Here is a 22,563-nt window from a genome sequence, read left to right on the forward strand (position 1 = left end):
GGAAGAGGAAACTAAAAATTCAAACATGCCACTTTTGTTGTTCATGGCATTGGTGGAAAATCATATTTTGATCATGGTGGGAAGCACAGAGTTAACATATACATGCAGAAAACTTCTAAATGCAGTTGATTTCAACTATTTATTATCTGTCATTAAGTACTATCACCGTCCAGGACTGATTTTTCATTAGATCTTTCCAATGCTTTATTTTTAATTTGAGAATTTTTTCTTGTCCTTTCCTGTGGATCAATACTGTGTTTTGCCATGGACAGAGAGAAAAAGCTCAGTGCAGACATCCATATAGGGACAAGAGTGAAATAAGTAGTTTTACATTTACTGTAACATGGTCCACATTAGCTTAAAGCACAAATCCTAGGCCACAGTCAGATACAGTGATAGGAGTCATGCAGAGACCTAGACAGATTAGAATATAAAATAAAAAATACTCGAAACTCACCATCATGAAGACTATTTAAGCATTGCTGGACTCAAGCACAAGCCCAGGACCTTGGCTGGGAGAGTCCCCAAATGATGTATCCAATTTAGGACAAAGTCAAGCAATAACACTCCACGTGGCAGGCACTGCACTCAGGTGAATGCCAGGCCTGTTAGCTTGCCTCCGAGTAGGTATCTAGCTGTACAAGTGCTCCTTCGATGTTCTAACATGAAGTTTAACAGCACAGTCTGTGGCTAAACCACACTTCAAGCACCAGCAGCCAGAGCACAAGGTTGTGCCTACAGGTGCGGGGGGAACTCGGCCCCCTCAGCAGCCCTGCTCTCCTCTGGTTTTGTTCAGGAGCCAGAGCAGCAGGAGTGTGGCTGTCTGGACAGCTTCCACACCATAGATCAAGTTGGGTCCAAACAACTGCTTGGTGTTCTTGCCAGGACATGGGAAGTATTTAGGTATGCTCTAACAAGAGCCAGATGCTACACTTCTTTATTCACAACTTACACTGTGGAATGGAAAAACCATCCAGGCTTAGGTTTCTCATCCGTTCCCACCCAAAGCTGTTGAACAATTCAACTATTATTCACTCTTAGAAGTTCTGCCCAATTTATGTTCCTTGAATCAAAACTCTAAAGGAAAAAACCCTAGAACTTATCTTACACTAAGTTTCCTTCCAGGTCTTTCTGGGAAAAAAAGTTTAAAAAAAAAGACCTTTCTATATCATCTCAATGTGTTTTTAAAACAACCTGATTTAAAGATAATTACTGGAAGTATTATGTATTACACCAGTTAAAATAGTGTATTTTACCATGTAATGTTCAAAAATACTGTAATTTCTTAAACTTAATGGAAAGGAAATTACTGAAATTATTTTAAGTCTCAACATACAAAGAAACACCACTACGTGGCTAGTCTATCAGAAGTAACTCTTGGCTAAGCTGTAAGTCGTAAAGGTCATGTAGCTCTGCAGATGGTAACTTTTCGGTGAATCTGTGCTCCATACCGGAAGAACATCGCTGTAGGTAGAACTCTTCCTTTAACACATGTACTCAAGTAGATGTACTCAATCTATCAACTTGTTGTAGACAGATACAATTTAACCTTTAGCCTCTTTTTATATACTGTGGTTGCCTACCAGAGTTTGCTCTGCCGTTGTTTTTAGCCATACTGTAGATTTCAGCCTTTCTACCACCTCTTTTTCATTAAATTATTCTTCCTTTGATAGCTTGCTCTAGCTCTACTTAAGTTGAAAGCCTTACCTTGCACAGCATTTTAGAAGACACCCGAAGTCTGTTTTCCCTATTATTTCCTCTAACATTCTCTGCCTAGAATTCTAGTTTACTCTATATAAAAACAGCTGTGGTTTTGCACCACATGTGTATAGTGCAGTCTATGGCAGTGCCAAGTGCCTCAGTTCTGCTGTGCTTACATAGCCAGCATGGAAGGGCTACAGAAATAGAGGAAGGAGTGGAGGACCTGCCTTTAACTTTGCTCTCCAATACAGGTAATTTTCCACCAACTTTGGCAACTGACAGTCTGAGTCAAGTTTCATGTCCTTACACAATTCCTTCTTTTTAAACCCACCTATAGAGTACTTAATCTACTTCTACCACTTACCCTAACCCCTATAAACCTGCTAACAAATTTACTAGAGAATTTAGTGAAAATAAGCGGCACTTATTTTCATCACAGGATGAAGTCTATACCGTGATGCATAAAAAAACCCCAGCCCGTGCTAACATAGCTTTTAGTACGCAACTGTGATCATAGAATAAAATGTTTTTCTTCATTTAGGATTGATTTACACATTGTAAGGTGTTTTTTTTCTTTTACTCAAGCACAACACAGTGTGTTCTCCTCCCCAAGATGCTCCTTTACTGTCCGATAACCTTTTATTCAGATTTTTGATAGGAGTACAAACCCAATTGTAAGGACACATGCCACAACTCACTTTTAAAAATACAGGTAAATTTTAAGGCTTGGTTTTCTAGGGAAGAAAGTTTATATCAGCTGTGCACTCCTGCCTTTAGCAATAACTTCTGACTTTGTTAGCCAGTTCCTGCCCCACCTGATAAAGGACTAGAGGCCTCAAGATGATATTAAAAGGCTCAGTTGGTGGGTTGGTTGAGGGGAAGCAGAACATGCTAACTCTGTGGCTTCACTGCGGGAAAAGAACGCAACATGAGCTCATTCCATACTAAAAACCAGAGCACCTGTGCAGGATATCTAAACTGCAGACACAAACATGTAGAGTCTGGCTTCACTGGCTCTACATTATCATTATCACAGCTGTTACTACTCTATGTGGTGCACTGGTCATCACAGCTATGGCTGACTAGCAGAAACATGGTGCAGTCTCACCACACTGCTAGGTCTTGATGATGACTAAATGGACCGAATAGGCTAGAATAACAGCATTAGCGACACAAACCAAAGAGGAACGTATCCTTTCACCAGGAAGATTAATCTCCAAGATTAATTTAAATGACTAGAAATACTTACTACACATCTATAAGTGTCTACTAGTAGATCAGTCTAGCTAGTTTTAAGCTATCACCTAGGCAAGACAGAAGTCAAGCTTTATGCTGCCTTGCCAGGAAAGGAGAAGGTTGCCAATTTCCTAGCTGCCTTCTTGCACAGGCTGCATTGATTTGGTGAAGAACTTATTTCCAGCTATTATACACTTCCAGAATGTGTCTGATTTTGAGCAAAGGCAAAGTTATTCTGCTGATAATGTAACCCCATATATATTCCTTTAGCCTTCACATTACAAATCTGCCTTAGATTTCAGAGACTACAGAATATTAACATTTTGAACACTTAGCACTTCATTAATATTTGATTGGCACATAAGAGCAACTGTTACATTAAAGAGTATCTGGTTTTCATGTGCATATACCAACAGAAGGTTGGGCTGCTAATCATTTTGTAGAAACAGAATACACTTCTGGATGAGTTCTAACAAAATAAGTGGATTTTCTAGTGGATATACAGTTAGCTGAAGGCAGGGCAAAGAATCCTCTATTTTTGGTATACATTTCAAATATATTCTTCGAGTACATTTGACAAAAGTAATCCCAATGCATCCTTCTGAAGGCTGCTGGAGTTGCAAAATTCCCAGACATGACCCTCAAAACTCAATGAATGCACTAAATGGGATAGAAGGAAGCATCATCTCACTTAATACTTTCCCACACCTTACCCAATTGTGCTGCTTATCTCAGATGTTAAAAAAAGGGTAGTAGTATCTCACCTTTCATTTGCATTTAAGAGGAATGTGGCAGTACAAAACATGTGGGCTAAAGCACTTGCCAGCAAGGAGTGTGAAGGTCATTTATAAACAGACATCAACATTTGTTCTAAGGCTGAAATAACAGGCTATAAGGGTACTTGTCACTCATCTGCCTCCTTTCCCACCACAGAGGATATTCGACTTAAGTGAGCTAGGAAAGTTTGATACTCCCCAAACTCCCAAAGATTACTGTCCTGGAATGCTCAGTTTTAAGTACCATAATAGGATTTTATTTCAGGAGATCTGTATGCATGTACTCTCGTGGGTAGGAGGGTTGAGAATATGACAAAAACCCCGCCACACCAACCCCAAACTACCATTTCTGCTCTCTCTGCAAAGAAACGGTGTAACCCCTTCCTTACCACCAAAACTAAACCCAATAGCCAAAAGCAGCCAATAGTAACTTCTGAAGTCAAATCATTTTTCAAGAATATGGATTTCAGGGAAATAATCATGTACTGCATCAGACCATACTTATAGTCTGGATCTTTCCTGAAGCAGCTAACTGACTTTGTCCAAAGAACTCCTGTCTTAATTCAAGAACTACTGTGCAATTCATTGGTTTGCCCAGCAAACATGGGCAAAACTTCCTTTTTCTTTCATCTTACTAGACTGCACGTGCAATTTAGCCATTATACATACCGGTCTTCTTTTATACACTAGGTATATGAAATGTAAGAGGTTGACAACCAAAAATACAGAATTCCAGATCATTATGTCCAAGGCACAACGATAGAGTGTAGCCCAGATGATGAACAATGCACATCCTGTAAAACGAGAAAAAGGAAGTTAAATTTCACTGAACAATAAACACATTTGTAAAAAGCCATCAAGATTGTGTCCACTGGGTGCAATTACACTGAAAAGCAACATATTCTACAAGCTTTACTACAGTTAGGCTCTGTGGATCAACGCATGCAGTTATAGCGGAGCTAATCACTACAATGCTACCAACAGGCACTGAGGGCAGGCTGGCAGCAGACTGCAGTCCTAGTGCAGGCGACTGCAATACTGGAGCAACAATAATTCAGATCAGGACTGGAGAGAGCAGAAAGGTGCAGCCCACGATGGTCTGTTACTAAAATGAAGTAGAAATGGGATGGGGGAAAACAGTATCTTAAGTAAAAAAAGAAAAAATAAAAAAATAAGCAGCTCACAAAGCTTTGTTGCTAGTATTGCATTAATTAGACAAGTAAGAGCTTAGAAATGAATGCTTGTTGTTCGTATCAGTAGCATTCATACCTACCTAATGGGCAGTACTTGCACAAAAACCTCCTAAAGTCATATGTAGGTATTTCTGAGTATTTAAACTAATTATCATTGCTGCATTTTGACAAGGTCACAGCAGGAACCTGAATTCTCTTGTATGACAAAGAGGAAATTTCAAATGCTTATTTTTTTTTTTTTTTAGCTGCTTTGAGTAGTGACATTTGCTTTAGATCATACAGCACGCCTTCTCTTTAAGGATTCTATTCTAGCTTAGAAAGACAATACTTATCAAATGATTATGCAACTGTGAGCCTCTCCCAGGTAACTGTGAGCTGTAGAGGTCACAGATCTGTTTTCCCTTAAGTTTTGTGCAAAGACAATAAGGGACAAGGTACCAAATTAGCGTCCCTTCCCCTTTCTCCTTGAAGATGATGATTCATGAAATTAGTATTACCTATTCTGTCTGGGTTGTTAATTGGCCAGGCACCATTTACACACAGATCAGAAAGATCAAAATAAGGTGACTCTTGATCAGCTGGTTAATTAGATTATAAGGGAAAGGAGGGTATGAGGTCTGGAAATATTAAAAAGCAGCAATATCATGGAGCAGCACAGAGGTGGGGCAAGGCCATCAAAGCAAAGGGGACAGATCCCTAGAAACTAGGCTTTATTACTTATGCTGCCCACAGATTAAGTCTGCTTCCAGCTGCCACCTCAAGCTTGCAAAACTCTGATTCCATATCTGATCAAAATACAAGACCTACAGATCAAAGGGGCAGGCTCAGCAAGTGCAGAGTTCCTTTTGCTTTTAAAAGGAGAGATACACAAGACTGAAAAAAAAAAAAAATCTTGCATTGCTCAGACCCTTGGTCAGTGCAGTTTGTTTTAATAAGTTATCCTATAATAGCTATAAAAAAAAAAGAGGGAAGATCATTGTAAGCTCAACCATAGAAGTCCTATCATAAAATAAGCATTCTCACTTTAAAATACTTAAACATGCTCTGTGTTGTGATACAGTAGAGTTTATCTTCCTTACACTGCAATGACCTGCTACTCCTCCTCTTTTGATCACAAAGACCTTGTCCCACACAAGTACAGCGGCTTTAAAACAGCTGTGGGACTGCAAAAGCATTACAAATCAAACCACACTTGCACAGTCTCAAGCATGCCAAATTTAGTTTTTCCTCTGAAGTCAAATTTTGGTGTTGCAAGATGCCTACAGTGGTGGAAGAAACATAACTGTCTTCAGAACACTGAATGCCCTCCATACCGAAAGCCTGTGCTTCTAAATAGGCAATGAAAATAATGCTGGTGACCCTCTAGTGCCATGTGTTTGAAGCCACATTTAAAGAACAGGTGGGCCGACATTAATCTCAGGGAAAACCCTCACCTACTGCAGACACACTAAGCCAGTGCACCAGCCAATACATAGTCCCAGTACTTACCTGAAACCTAAAATTAAGGTCTTAAGGATCCATAGACTTAACTGTGATTTGCAATTTAATTAATTTTAAGCAGCCAGTCACATCTAAAGTATCTAAAGTAAGTGGGGTCCACTTGTATTCAAGCTGGCATGTTCACAGAGCTGAAATCATAAGTTACGTTTCTGGGAAATTAAGAGCCTAGGCACATATAACCTTTTCAGAAAAAAAAAAAAAGAAAAAATATGTCAGGGTCAGAACAGACCCCCATCTACACCAAGAACACCTTGAGCAGAGTACAACAATCATGAATATGGGCTCTAATTTCACCACAAGCTGAAGAGACCAGCTCCGTAATGGCCATGAACTGCTTTTTCTGTCAAAGGAAGGCTGCAAATCTCTCCTACAATTCTCCTACCTATGGTGAGCAGACCTCGCAGAAGGATCATATGAAGATTCAGAGTAGTTGGAATAACCAGTCCAACTGCAAAACAAATATTTGCCACGTGGAAAACAAGATGATGAATCTCCTTCCAGTTTTCACATGCAGTCTCATTGAAAGGCACAAGAGTTGCATTTTTTAAGTCTGGAATAAAATCTAGTGGAGTAACAGTGAGTGGGCTCATTACTGTAGTGTTCATCTTGGAGACTCCTGCAATGAGAAGAAAAGAAAATAATCACTGAGCATTAAACTGAAATATATTAGACATACAAATGGATTTTAGACTACTGCCTCTCTTCCCAGGATATATTTTTTGTTATCATTCACAGAACAAATCTACAAATGCTTTAAAAGGGTAAGCTAGATCTATAGTTCAGTAATGCTTTACTATCTCTTTCACCTAAGTGCTAGGTTTTAAGAATGGTACATTTTGAAGTTTGGACTGTAGGCACATGAACAATGCTGTCTGAAGACTAGCTACTATGACTGTCATTGCTCAGTAAAACATTCCATTTTTTGTATTGTTCCTAGTACACAAATTTAAAAAAAATATCCCATTTTGGTCTACCATTTATCGAATAGGTCCACAATCTTACGTAAAGTGAATACATAAGAGAATTTAACAACCTAGATGAGAAAGAAAAAAGAAAATAAGTTTATACACCATAAAGGAGACGTACTACATAAAGCTGTTTGTCTAAATAAGGAATGGAAGGTCTTAAAGGAGGAACATGTGCTGTTTGGTTAATTAAAAAAGCCAACAAGCCACACGAAAACTGAAAACAGAGAAAGCTTCAAATTTTGGCTTTCTTGCGGGATCATTTGGAAGTGTCCTAAGCCACATATCATCTTGCACACATTAACCAGAGTAGGCAAAAAACCCCAGAACACTTTTGAGAACAGTAAATAAAAACTACCATTTCTCCTGCTAGCTGATCAGATGCTACCAAATCAGAAAGGGAGATGCCCAGGCTGGTAAGTTACAAGAGGCTGCTAGTCTTTCAAGGAAATCATTTGGTCTACCTAGTATGAGCAAGCTTGCGAGACCTTTGGTTGTCTGTGGAACTCCTGGAGAAAAGGAGACAATTAAAAAAGCTGATTTCTAATCTAAAAATACATAGGGTTTTGTTGTTGCTGTGGTAATAGCAAGTCTAGCATATTTTCCTTTCACACCAATTAAGAATATATCTGTGGGAAATATCTTTCCAATACAAAGTAAAAAATTCCTATTAAAAACAAACTAAAAAGAAAAACTGGAAGATTTCAAGACACTCCCAGCCAGAGGAACACAACTTTTCCTAGATGGGCTGTCAAAACCACAGGAAAACCCTGCTTCCAGTAAGACACCTATGGTCCCCCACTGCCACAGCAGGGAGCTCAGCTTCAGTCTAGTTAAATGAAATAGGTGCATGTATCACTGAGCAAACAGGCTCCGTAACACGCAACACCACAGGATTTGCATTCAAGTACATTCTGCAGAGACAGTGCACGTCCCTGCTGTGTGTGCTTCCTAACTGTCATGTAATTCATCTGCTCAGCAGACAATTCTGAGTCACAGTTAATACACTCAGTATTTCCTGCGGACTGGAATACACTCAGCATCTTTCTGTTACTTGAGAATGCTTCTTGGGCTGTGAAGTAATTTTGAGCTGTTTTATCCATTCTTTTCACTACCTTTCTCCTAATAAACCTGTGTACAAGATATAAGCAAGGTGGACAGGTTCTGAAATCGATCAATCTTTTAAACACCTTTTTAAAGGAGGAAGAAATCAGGAAGAAAACCTCAACCCTCTGATAGATCCTCTCTGATGCCCAGAGCCCGTCACAGCTAAGGTACACTACAGAACACGCAGAGGCATCTTGCATGATCAAACACTAACACTGACATAGCGCTATCCATATCTGGATAGAAGTTATTATCAAAGAAAAAAAATGTAATTCTTACCAAAATACGTAATTCACTTATTTCGTTAAAAGCTCACTTTCCTCTCTTTGCTCCTACAGTTATTCACAAAGGTAATTAAAGTATGCTTTGTTGGCATAAACAAGTTCAACATTAAATTGTTACCAATAATCACTGTGCCCAAATTCACGGCCCAGGTATCATACAGGCATCATCCAAACATGGTCTTATTTTATGTCAGCTCTTTTGAATGAATTTAGCAACAGAGCCAAAAGAGCAGCTTTGCTGTCTGGACAAAGCTGCTCGCACACAGAGCCAAAGCGCGAGCCCGTACGAAGCTGCAGGACTGGCATTTTAATGTGTTCATAAACAGAAGGTAATTGCTAGCTGGGTAACAGTTTGTGTTAGTCTTACACACATCTCATCGTTGTGCTCCTGTTTTCAAACAATATAAACTTGTTACACTGGACCAGCAGTACCTCTAGATCTTTTGCAAACAGTTATCAGCAGAGTCTCTTATCTACATTCGGTCTTTCACTGTCCAGCCATCTGACAATAAAAGCACCGCTTAACATGCCAACAGAACTCACAGACAGATACAGAACCAGCTCTAAGTCCACCAACTCACCTCAAGATCAAAACAGGCTGCAAGAAGTAACTTCAGCTGCAACTGATTACAAATCAAGAAAGCTTTCCAGATGCTTGATTTTTTTAATAGCAAAATTTAGTACTGCATCAAGAAGAGAGGCTACCTTACTCTTTAAATCTTGGCTGTAAAGCACCACACATTTGAAAATGGGGAAACCCAACAAGGCAAATTAACTCCAACATGTGACAATCTCATTCTTTTACATCCCTGCCAAAACACCACTCCCCTCCTCAGCCATAGGTACTGATGCCACAAACTGTCATAATGGGAAGATGTTTCTGCAAGTGTTGACCAAGTCATTTAAAGCCATCAAGTGTCCACAGCTGTAACAGGATGGTCAATGCTTTTGAAAGTCTGGGCAACCTACTTGGCTGCCTAAATTAGAACCCACGAACCAGAAACTAGCCACCTCCATTTCTTGTGGTTTTTTGTTTTGTGGTTTTTGTTTGGTTTTTTGTTGGGTTTTTTTTTTTTTTTGGGGGGGGGGGGGGGGGCTGGTTTGTTTGGTTTTTTTTTTTTTAATTTTTATAAGCTTTGCCTTTAATACCTTGAAGTCCTTACATGAACACATTTGAACTTACCACTCACAAACATTACAGCATTACTAACGTACCACAAAACAGCAGAAAGCTGAAGACCTTCTGTCATGATAGTATTTTAAAGCTGGGAGAAATAGATTGATGCTATCTGCAAAATGACTCAAGGACAGATTGTGGCTCTGGAGGAAAGCTGCCCATGAATTTCAACTAGGGAGCCTGCTTGAGAATCAACAATAAAGGCAGGCAGGGTTACAAGGTGTAACCTACAATGTTTGTCCACAGGTAACACCAGAAAGACAAATTCAAAATAACATCTCTGTAATTTTAGATCAATTCTTTAGTCCTAACGCCTACTGTTGTCAAATAACACTGAAGAATTAGAAAAAAAAAGGTGCTGTTCAACACAGGAACAAGCGATTTTCATTTCCTACCCTCTGCTACCTCAGAGATCCAAAAAATTAGTTTTCTCACTACAGAATCAGACCTTTAAAAATTTTAATTTAGGGTTATGTCGACTAAGGATCAACATAGCACATTTTGAAGTCTTAAGCTTAAGTCTTCAATACATGAAGACATATCAATATCAGGAGACAAAAATACAACCAACACAGTCAAATCATTTTGGAATAATTGGGAAAGTATCAACTTAAATGGAAGCTTTATGGAGCATAAGACAAATAATTAAAAGAGTATGTTTTAATATCTAGTATTTTTTCCATCATACAGACTGATATTTACCAAACTAAGTGTTTGAAAACTCAAGCCAACTTGTTGTCCAAACAAGGCGGAGGGGGGGGGGGAATCCAAACAACAAATGTAAAAAAAAAAAAAAAAAAAAAAGAAAAAAAGCCCCACCACTCAGTGACACGTTTAACATTAAATCCATCAGCAATTAGTATGGTTAACATAAACAAAGCCTATTAAATTTCTTTGTGCATGAATCTGACCTGGCTTTAGGACTGAAAATACAAATTCCTAGAACGTAAATACAGTGAACTTCAACATTTTTCTATGCTCAGGACATCTTTACACAACAGACCAAACTTCTGAAAGCTATTCCCAAAAGACTTAGTCCGCACATGTTCTTAAAACTAATAGCTGTTTTCTGGATACCTACACAATGCTCACAGAAGACAGACATAGCAGAAAAATCTAAAGCAGCTGGCTCTAGCAGGAGACTAGGCCAGCAAAGCCAGGAGGGGACAGGGCACTGTGTCCCACTCGAGTCACTGCCCACTTCACGGGGACCACTGACATCCCACAGCTTTACCGTTCAACATTATTCAAGTGAGCTTCGCAAAGTTCTGCTTGAGTATGTTCGTATAACTTTATAGTCACTGCAACTTCACAGTCCATCATTTGTAGACAGAATGTGAGTCTACAGAAGAGAAAAAAAAAAAAAAATCAAGCTCAACGATTTTGTTGGGTTTTTTATAATACCTGCAGAACTTTAACTACTTTTCTATGGTCTTGTAGCACAAAAGCTGCATAGGGAATTTAGATAGTCAATAATTTCTTTGCTTTTGTGAGTTGAAGACAAACAGTGCTAGTGTAATCGAGTTAATTACAGCTTAAGTTACCGATTTCCTTTTTACAGTGAAGTAGGAGTGAACGCGAAAGCGGTGTAAGAAAAGATGCAGCTCACCATGCTCTTTGGGGCAGGTTAACTTCCACTAAATGCGCCGCTAACCGCGGACACTTGTCAGCCTCACTCCGCGCTTCATTCTACGGAACGCTTACCACCATTCCCGTTCCGCACGCCTAACGCACGCGCCCGCCCCGCCAGGGCCCCCGCACGGCCCCGGCCCGGGCGCGCCCCCCCCCCCGCCCCGGGCACACTCCGCGCAGCGCCGGGGGGCGCAGCCCTCCCAAGCGCCACCTCAGCCCGCAGCCTGCGAACACCAGACCCGCCGCCTATACAAAACAGTAACAATAAAAAAAATTTTAAAAATGAAGCAAACCACCTGCCCCTTTGCCCTCGGCAGGGCCGTTTCCAAGGCTGCGCCTCTCCGCGGGAAGGTCGCCAGCGGAGACCCCGCTCCCCGGGCGCCCGTCGGGGCCGTGACCGGGGCGAGCAGCACCGCGCCCGGCAGCTGCGTCCGCCCGCCCGGGGACGGCGGGGCCGGGGGCGCGGGGCCCCCGGCGGCCACAGGGGCGCAGGCACCCGCCGCCGCTGGCGCCCGCAGCCGACCGGGGCACCCGCCGCCGCCGCCCAGGTAAAGCGCCGCTGCGGCCGCCCTGCCCGCCGCGCTCCCCGCCGCAGGGCCGTCCCCGCAGCCCCCGGCGGCAGGAGCGCCCCTTACCTGCCCCGCGCCCTCGGAAAAGTTTCCCGGACGGGACGGGTACGGGCTCGCGCTGCCGCTCCTCGCCGCTCCCAGCACCGCCGGCACCACGTCCCGCCACGGCCACCGCGCCGCCGCTGTGACTAAAATAGGCAGAAGCCGGCGGGAGGCTGCGGGCGGCGCCAGCGCCGGGGCCGGCACCGAGCGGCCGCAGCGCGCAGGCGCCTCCCGCCGGCCCCGGGGGGCTGCGGGCTGCCGGGGGCCCGGGGGGCCGCGGGGCGAGGCGCGGCCGCCAGGGGGCGGGGCGGCGCGAGGTGTGGCGCGGGGCCACGGGAGCGCGCCCCGCTGGGTGCGCGCCCCGCCGGGTGCGCGCAGCAGCTGCTGTGTCGCCGGGCAGGTGGGAGCCCCTGAGCGCCGAGCAGCGCCCGGCCGGGCACCGAAGGCCGCGGGGTGAGTGGCCCCGCAGCGCCGCCCCCATCCGCCCCGGGGTGCGGGCCGAGCGCGGGCAGCGCGCCTCGCCTCGCCCGTGGGTGGTTAAAATTAGAAGAGCTGAACGTGCCCCTAAACGGGTGGCAAGCAGTGTTTCCCCTATATGGTGAGTCAAGGAGCCAAGATAGCCTTTATAAGACCGCGCTTCTCGACTTGGCACCTGCTGTGGTTGCTTTGTCATGAGCATAATGTTTAAGAAATGTCACCAAGTTTGCTCGTGTGGCAGTTTGACAGCTCCCAGAAATGATGTGCTTCCAAAGTGGGCCACCTGCGTGTTGGTGGATTACTCTGCTGATGTCCTGTCCAGCCCTCTGCTGCACCACCAGGCTTGCAGGACAGGCAAAGGAGCCACCAAGCCTGCCGTCATCTCCAGGATGTTGATGTGCAGCATCCAGTGGTGAAGGGCATTCCAGATACAGTCTGTGGGCATCCCAACCCATCCCCAAACCTGCCAGTGATAAATGAGGACTGCAAAGGCAGAAAATCTCATTCAATACCTTCTGATGAGCTAGCTACAAAGTGATTTGGGGCTTTTTTTCAGCAGCTGAGAGCATATGGAAAGCATTATTACTTAAGTTTTTGGAAAGAATACAGAATACTGCATTGTTTTTGAAGTAACAGTTTATACACGTACGCATCAACATGTGTCCTGGGAGGCTCCAGCTTTATTAATGGTTGTTCTTGGCTTTACCTCTTGGAGAAGAGATCTGGATTGTTCCAGTGATGTGTGCCATGTGAACAGGTTTTTTATGAATCCTGCTGCCTCGTGTAAGACCTGATTTTCCAAAATACATCAGGAATTTATTACAAAGGATTTGATTTGGGACTGTTGTTTCCTCTGACCAGCCAGTCATTCTTATGGGTGTGTTTGCTCTTTCTGAGATACGCAGGGTAAGTGAGATGGAAAAAGGGTGGGAAGAGCGAGTCAGGATAGCATGGCCATGGGAATGGTCAGGAGAGATACAGCATCTAGCATGTGTTTGAGATTGATAGTATTCAGCCATGCTTGCTGGAGCAAAGCCAAGTAGCTTCCAAAAGCAGCATACAAAGTGGCTGGTCACAGAGCTCCTATCCAAATCTAGACTGTCGTGTAAACATTTTCTAGCATGTTACTGAATGTTATGCATTGGAGAAGAATGCTTAGTTGTACTAGTTGTATCTTTTATAAAGTCCTTGTACTTCTCTCATTACCCTGCAGGTCTTCTCTGCTTTTGTGGGGAGCCTTGGTGGTAAACAGTATCTGCTTAGCCCAGTGCAGAAAATCCTAGGTAAGAAAGCTTGGTGTGAACTAATAGTATTTGCAGCCATGTGAAGGTGTAGAACTTTGCCCTGATTGCAGTTACTTTCTTGGAACCTTTATATTTCAGTATATTCATGATTAAATGTCATTCCCCCTGTGCAGCGGGGCGGTAAGAACCAAGCTGCGTGGGTAACGTAGGAGGTGGTATCTAGTACAGCTGTCAGCGGAAAGAGAAATGAGGGAGGATCTGAGCTGCCTGGCCCTCCAGGAGGACCATAAGTAGATGAAGAGTGTAGACATGGCTCTGATGGACTCTAGCCTTATGCTGTGGGGTGCACCCACGTCTAGAAGAAAAGCCTTCCTTTATCTAATACGATGAGTAGCATCAATTTTATATAGATAATAGCACATAGTCCTATGCAGATATTAATGGCCGTAATTTTACATAACCTTTAGTTATATAGGTAATCTTAGATAACATAGCATTTTCTATAGTTGTATAGATGACTAAAATGTTATCTAAGTAGAAGAACGTATTAAGTAGACTTTATTGTCTTAAGCCAAGGTTTCATGTACTGTAGGAGAATGGGCTGGTTTAATAAAATCAGCTTCATGTTCTACTCTTAAACCGCTGTAAAGACTTGAAGAATGGGTTTAAATAAAGTACAAGTTCATTGAAGTCTGATAATATAAATTGACAGGCAAGAAATAAAAACTTTGCATTTTCATTGATGAGGAGTTAGCTTCAAATAGATCAGTTTTCAGAGATTTGTGTTGAATTGATGCATTTTGTTAGCAGAGACAGGTCTAATGGTGTTACAGCTGTTCATCGATGCAGCCTTTCTCTCGGTCATGCTTCTTCTGCTATTAAATTCTTGATAGCTTCAGTACTTTCTCCAATTATTTAGCTATTTCCTGCAGTAATAGTCCACAGTAAAAAATGTCACGTGGATGTTGCAAATTGCGCGGTCGTGTTCCTTATCTCCAGCGTCCTGCTTTGTGATCTTTGACAGTATACCCTAACCTCTTGGTGCCTGGCTGTTCTTCTGTATTGCCGGGGAAATAAGAGCTGCTGATGGTGCAGGGAGATGTTGCTGAGCAGAGAGGTCAGGCAGGAGTTCAGAAGCATAGCTGAGACTAGAGCCTCCCTCTCCTGCTTCTCAGTTCAGCCTAGCCGGGCATCAGAAGACTTTATTAAGCAGATGATAAAGTAACTTTTTGTAAAATTGCAAGCGCTCTGCCTTTTCCAAATGACAGCCCGATCATGCAGCCTTTTTTAGGCAAAGTTTTCACTAAAGAGAACAAATGTTTTGTATTTGGGATCCCAGATGTGCCAAGCTGACTGGGCTATTTTCAGACAATGGTGAGATCTATGAAATGTTTCCATTTATAGTTTCAGGAAGCGTACTCAGCATCTACAGCTTAGAAGATGCCTACTCTCAACTAATCTTTTAAACTCCCCCTACAGACAATGCAAGAGGGCTCTTTTAGAAAGTAATTAATCCTGTGTATGACAACTGTCTGGAGTGGGATGAAATATGCTGTCATAGTTCAGAAGTGCCACATTTCAGTGAGACAAATCCCATCCCAGATACTAAAATTATGTGCCATATAATTGTAAAACTACACATATTTTCCACAGAAAAAATATTTATTTGGGTTTTGCCTGAAAGCATCCTCAAGGATTATGTTTTCTTAGAAGGAACTTTGGATGGAAGAGGTTGTGAATGATAAATACTCTGTCAGCTCTTTAATATTCTGGGGGTTTATTTAAGAGGAGTGTGTGCATTCTGGTGCATTTTTACATCATAACCTCCAACAGCCACTTTCTGATGTATAGCCAGGCAATTTTTCCCATGCCACATCTGCAGGGATGGTGTCTCCTGTTTATACGAGAAGGGCTATCTCTTTGTTTGAATTTGAGGTACAAAACATCGTATCCCAGGGCTTCCAAGTGTCTGACTAACAGTATGGTAATTGATTGTTGCAAACTTGGAGCCAGGAGCCAACTTTCTTCTAAAACAATCCATCAAAGTATCCAAGTTTTAACAGATGCACTAGTTGTTGTAGATGTTTATCCAAAGTGTACATGATCCTGAGGTATAAGGGCAGAGTAAAATTGTTTGCTATTTAAAGTTATCTAAACTGTGCACAGTAAACAATTTATTCAATCACACTTTAGCAATTATCCCTGTTCCCAAATTACGCATGAGCAGTCTCCTGCTGACAATTTAATTTGTATGTTCATTATTTGAAATTGCTCAGTGAACAATTTCTACAAATATATGCAAGCCTACGCGCTGCTTGCAAGTGATTTTTCTGAGACTTGCTGGAAGGGTCTGCTCCGCTTGCTCTAGTTCTACCTAAATCACACAGTTCACCCCCAAAAAAGAAGAGCTGCTATAAAACCAGTTGGATTTCCTATGGTGGGGTCATGGTGTCCATAGTGCAGGTTACTGTCCTGCCAGGGCAGCTTGCTGACAGCAGCAGGGAGTAACAGGGAGCCTGCCCTCACAGGTTCGCTTCTTTCTGGAAACAGAGGAATAACAGAGATGGATTTTGACCACATCTCTTGTTCAGGACTCAGGTTGCTATCAACATGTTGCTCTTGTTAATGCAACGCAGCTCTTAATTTATATATAATTAGAAGACAAGTAAAGCAGTGCTTTTGCATTGCATCTGTCTGCTCCACTGGGTGACGGCCCATTTCTTAAGGGTCCCCATTACAGTGAATTTGGCAGCACTGCTTGAACTGGCTGTGATTTTTCTGTTCCCTTTTTGGACAACTTCCATGCACAAAGAAAGTCCAAAGTGATCACGCAAAGATGTCTGTGCTAATCCTGAAGTAAATTCATCTCAACTGCAGCTCACAATGTTCTCTCTGCAGAGATTTGTGTGAATTTTTGTGAGCCTGTATGACTGTATAAATCAAAGGAATTGCAAATATTGTCAGGGTATAAATGTGTGTGTGCTTTTGGGTGTTGGTATAATGGCAATTAATATTTTGTTGCAATAGAAGTCCTTTTTAGCTGTGCATTTTAATATTCACCAACAACTGTTTTTGAGAACCAAAGTCTAGGCTTGAATCTCCAGGACTTTGCATATTAGCATCATTAAAAACTACTGTTTTCTAGGAATTTTTAAAATTACTGATAAGGCTTAGAATTTTATTTCAAGATAAAAAAGGAACTAAACCCCAAGTGTTTAACATTATCCAGGACAGGCAGAACTAAAATAAATAAATAAATACATAAATAATCTAACTTAAACTCTTGAGGAAGGAGGACAAAGAGGAAGTGGGGGAGGCAGATGAGTCTATGGGATTATTTAAACAAGTGACACAGAAAGCATGTAGGATTTGAGAGTGAAAATCCTCCAGACTCTGAGGGGGAAGAAAAGGTAAATAGATCAGCTCAGAAGAACTGTGAATGGGCATGAGATATCTCTTTTAAACATCTCTTTTCTTTGCAAAAAGACACAGAGAGAAGAGACCAAGAGGGGGCAGAAAATGGATAATCCCATAAAGGAACATATTGGGGAAGAAAGTAAGCCAAAATAAATGCTAGGAACAAAAGTTCAAGAGCAAAAAGCAAACCAGGAATGCACAAGTTTGGTCCAAATGCACAGAAACAGGTTGATGTAGCCCAAGTAGCAAGCAGGAATATTTTATGCACTTCATCAGATTAGCAGTCCTAAATAAGAGATTTTGAAATACTCCTTGCTTTGACCATAAACTTTAAGACGTTAATAAGCACCCAATTTCTGCATTAGCTGCCTCCACTACCATTTCAGAAGAGTCAGCATCAAACAATTGCTCAGGAGCACCCAGTCCACATTTACAGTGCACCCCACCTCTGCTGCTTTGTACATCCAAAGGCTGGACTTCAGCTGTGCATATCAAATTACTATCAAAATGGGTGCTGAGTTATAATATACCACAACTGTTTCTTGCTACTGTATTCTTTGAGAGTAAAGGCAAACACAGAAAAAAAACCCCCAAAACATTTTTTCCTCTAATTTCAATGAATAAATAAGACCATCTTCTGAGTAACATTTATTATACTTATTTGTTCTGTAAAGAAAAAAGCAACAAACCAACCCCTATTATATAGGGTTAAAAACAGGGATACAGATTGCAATGCACATACAGATATATATGATTATTGCTTTTGTGTGTAGTATTAATTTAAATACATATACCAATGTATAAAGCAGTTTCAGAACTAAAATGGCAATGACTATAGTAAAAAAATTACTAATAATTTTTAAAACCAAAACCAATATAAAAAAGCTTTATGTTCCATACCTGAATTCAGAATATCAATATTTATTGTATTTTTTCCTACTAATACTTACCCATTAATTCTTTAAATAATGAACATACATACCGAAAAGACACTATGTTTTTGAAAAGCCATAACTGAACAAGAAAATGAAGACCCAGTAAAAAAACAGAGCACGGTGCTGGCTGTATGACTAGTTTTTAAGAAGTAATCCCATTCACCTCACTAGGGAGATCTGCTTTAAAATATCATCTGAGACTCAACTTTTCTGTAAAGGAAAACAGGACAGTTTTACTTCATATTCAAAATAAGTATTCAAAATATTTTATCTAAGCTAAATCTCTTAGTAAAATAGGATAGCTGCTAAAACCAAAATCAGTAAGTTTTGAAGATTTCTAACATGAACGAGTTAGATGAACAAAGCACAGCAAGGATTTCCAGCACAATGGCTGTATTATAGGAACTGCTGATACTCATCCTTGTGTATCCTGGCAGATGTGAATTGGCTTGCCTCACTTTTATTACGGAATAAGTTATTTTCCGTGCACCCCAGTGTAAAAGAATGCGTATGGGAAGATACAGGGTCATACCTAACATGTTTGATACCCATCTCATAGCTTACCTGCTGATATCCGACCTTTGTAGCCCTGTCCTACTGCTGGCCCCTGGGAGTCCAAATGCAGCATTGGGTACCTAGATTGTCCTGTACGCTTCTTAAGAGTCCCTAAAACCTACACATGGGAAACACGAAACAGAGATGTGTGCCTCACCCCCACCCAGCCAGCATCCTTGCCTAGGGACAGGGACTCACTCCCCTCCTTTCACAGACCTGAGATGCTTTAATGGTTGCCTAAAACATGTGGTTGGTACAGAAGGTGATGGTGCTCCCACATCTATACAAACACATAGAACATTTATCCATGAAATTGGATTTTTTGCTTCAATGTCTTTCTCAGCGTAACATACCTTTGACTCAGAGAATTATTGTATATCCTGGGCTTTAGACAAGTTTGGGTGGAGAGTTACTAGTGCATACAACAAAAATCATGGGATTTGCTGCTAAAACTGTAATTTACCACCATTATTTTATCACAATTGTTCCTTTATAGGACTTTAGTGTCTGTGTTCTTAATCATCTATCTCTTATCATTGTTTATCTTCAAAACCCCACTGAGGTAAGAAAATAGTCTTGTCCCCACAAGACACCACAGATCCCTTAAATTAGGAGCTGTGGTAGAACTGACAACTGAGTAAGATGGCCTGGGAATCCACAGCAGAACAACAACTACTATAAAAATCCTTCTGCTCCCACAAGCTTTTGAGAACATCCCATCTTTTTTCCCAGCCTATGACAATGTTTAACAACCTTTGTGGCTTGAAGAGTGATGATTTGGGTCCAAACCCTCTGCCAGCAGGACCACCTGCAAAGCTACCCTCTAGAAGGGCTTTGCTAGCCGCGATTTGGGATGAGACCCCAAATCCTGGGGCTCGCAGATGACATGTCTGTGCTGCCTTTCTCCTACACACTCCTACTGATGAAGCTCCACCTACACGGTTTGATTCATCAAGATGAGGTGGCTTGATTTACATGTTAAGTTCAATTAACTCTTTTGATTCACACAGAAGTAGAATTACAGTAAGCAGAAACTGAAGGGATACAAAAACCTACAAAAAAGTAAAGTTAATGTGAATTAGACAAAGAGGGGAAAAATGATGCTTTCCCTTGGGAGCTCTCAACCTATTATATTTTTATCCATATTAGTGTAATCAAAGTAAGAATTTTCAAGAGGGAATAACAAATCAGCTTAATAAGGTATTTACTCTGTTGTACTGTAAAAAATATCTGTTATACAGTAACATATCAGCACCAAAGAATATGCATTCAATTATTACAGGAATAGAAAGGAAAATATTTAATCTATTAATGTCTGAATTCAGCAAATAAATATTCTTTTTTTCCTTTTCTATTTAAATAGTTTTCTTCTGTCTAAATAGCTATGGATTTGTTTCATTTTTAACACATGGTTTGCAAGGCCTGTTTATATGAGCAGTACAACACTGTATTTTAATTTTTAATGTGTGTTGTGTTCAGACATATCTTATATTTATCATTGACAATAATTGAAAAATGTAGAATACTTTTTTGCTGGAAACATAGCATCAATATATTTAATTACTATAAGCATATACCTTTTTTGTGGCGTGGCAAAACTACATGATTTCATCCAAGCATATATTCAGCTTTCCCAGCTTTATCCTAGTGGAGATCTTAAATCTGTATGTATAGTTTGCCATCAAACTTTCCATCACTGAGTTTCCCTTGATCACTGTCACATTTGCTGGTTTGTTGCAGGGCAATTAATTACTGAAAATTTAGGACCAGGATGGCCCTCCTCAGTCACCAAATCCAGCCTGTTATCTTAGGCAACTGAATAAAACAATCTTTTTCATTAGGCACTTACAATTGGCCTTGCATAGCATTAGTAGTTATAGTAGTACATTGGGATACATTCTCTCTGGTAATTCTGTAGTCCTGAGTAGAGTTGCATGATGGATTAAAAACATTACTTAGGTTCTGTTACCTGTACTTATACTACTACTAGTGAAGAAAATACCACCTAATGAAAGAATTGCAGGGTCGGTCCCATGCCCACAAATAGGCAAGACTTGCTTTGAAGCTCCCACAGTACATTGCTGCATCCGATAAATTAATTTGCCACAAGCCCAATTTAAAATAAAGCTCTCCTGGATAAAACCTGTAAGAAGTTGAGTGCTCTTCTTTTTTTTTTTTTTTTTTCTTCCTTTAATTCTCCCCACCCCACCCCCTCCTTTGGACTCTCATAGGACATGTACTTTTTTAGCTTGCACAGTAAATTTGAACCCTTCTGCAGGCTCTAAGGGTGATTCCAGCATGATGTTCATAACTACAAAAACTCTGGAGTATTAACTAATGCTGATGAATAAGCAAATCATCACATGCGCCAGATTCTGCCACTGTTACCTATAAGAGTACACCAATGTAGACATAACCCTATAGATGATTATGGAACTGTTAAAAACGTAAAATGTGGGTGAAGGGGAGTCACTACAGATCAAGAAAAGGATTCATTGACAGTGTTCTCAATTCACAAAGCAGCACAGAGTCAAGTATTGTTCACTTAAACCGATGATGAAGGAGCCTGACCACCTTGCCGATAGTTATTCCTGAGTAATAACACAGGCATAAATTGAGTGATGTTCAAGTCAGAGCTTCATCTAGCTCCACATGTTTACTAACCTATAAGTAATTATGGAATCATAGAATAGTTTGGGTTGGAAGGGACCTTTAAAAGTCATCCAGGCCTGCCCCCCTGCAATGAGCAGGGGCATCTTCAACCAGATCAGGTTGCTCAGAGCCCCGTCCAGCCTGGCCCTGAATGTTTCCAGGGATGGGGCATCTACCACCTCTCTGGGCAACCTGTTCCAGTGTTTCACCACTCTCACTGTAAAAAATCTCCTCCTTACATCTGATCTGAATCAACTCACTTTTAGTTTAAAACCATTACCCCTTGTCCTATTGCAACAGGCCCTACTAAAACATCTGTCCCCATCTTTCTTATAAGCCCCCTTTAGGTCCTGGCAGGCTGCAATGAAGTCCCCCCAGAGCCTTCTCTTCTCCAGGCTGAAGAACTCCAACTCTCTCATGACTGGCTATGTACAACATTGCAAAAGCTTGCATTATTTCACTGACAGTCTGCAGATTATACAGCTCTCCCAAAACACATTGGTTTATGAGTCACACACCAGAGTGTATTTTACAGTACGTTTTAGAAGTGCTGTCAAGATTAAAAAAAACAGAGGTGGAGAATGGTTGCTGTCTCGCTTCCAGTCCTTTTGTGGGTACTTATATTATTGTAGATAAATACATCCTGAATTCTACAGCTGAAATGTTCTGCTAGTTATGACTCAAACAGATGCTGGAAAACTGGAAACAATTTTTAAAGTGACTCAAATCCCAAAAAGCACAGTAGCAAAAGCTAAACAAGATTAGCTAAGGGTATGTTCAGATATTGACTCAGACATGTTCTACTAGAGATTTCTGGTAGTAAATGATTCCAGCAGAGAAAAGCATCACACAGGATTGTTGTTGGAAACGAGGCTGAAACCAAGGCATGCACCAGTCACAAAGAAGAAAAAAATCACCAAAGTATGTAATGAAGCACTCATAACTCCAGAGCAGACACCTTTTAAGCAGTATATGCGCTATAGTTTAAATATAATACTTAAGCTTGATAGAGAAATTGGGTGGGCAAGACTTCTTGGTATTATTTTGAAAGTGAAGACGATCATACTAGTTTATTAAATGCTGACCCTATTTAAGTTAAGG

At 41.2% G+C, this 22,563-nt stretch overlaps 1 protein-coding gene across 4 annotated transcripts in view; it reads right to left on the reverse strand.

Annotated features, from left to right (window-relative positions):
* The window catches only part of BVES (blood vessel epicardial substance), a 30,799-nt gene extending 18,421 nt beyond the window's left edge, over positions 1-12,378 (reverse strand). For 2 of the 4 annotated variants that reach the window (XM_055811058.1, XM_055811061.1), the window contains exons 1-3: positions 12,207-12,378; positions 6,789-7,022; positions 4,383-4,507 (exon numbers count right to left, since the gene is read on the reverse strand). In XM_055811058.1, the coding sequence (XP_055667033.1) occupies positions 4,383-4,507; positions 6,789-7,011 (348 nt within the window). In that variant the 5' untranslated portion in view covers positions 7,012-7,022; positions 12,207-12,378. Of the gene's footprint in view, positions 1-4,382; positions 4,508-6,788; positions 7,023-11,548; positions 11,627-12,206 lie in introns of those variants that run through there. The other 2 variants (XM_055811059.1, XM_055811060.1) reach the window with 2 other exon arrangements.
* Positions 12,379-22,563: the final 10,185 nt, after the last annotated feature.

The sequence above is a fragment of the Falco peregrinus genome, chromosome 7 (genome assembly GCF_023634155.1).
Source record: "Falco peregrinus isolate bFalPer1 chromosome 7, bFalPer1.pri, whole genome shotgun sequence".
Classification (NCBI taxonomy): domain Eukaryota; kingdom Metazoa; phylum Chordata; class Aves; order Falconiformes; family Falconidae; genus Falco; species Falco peregrinus.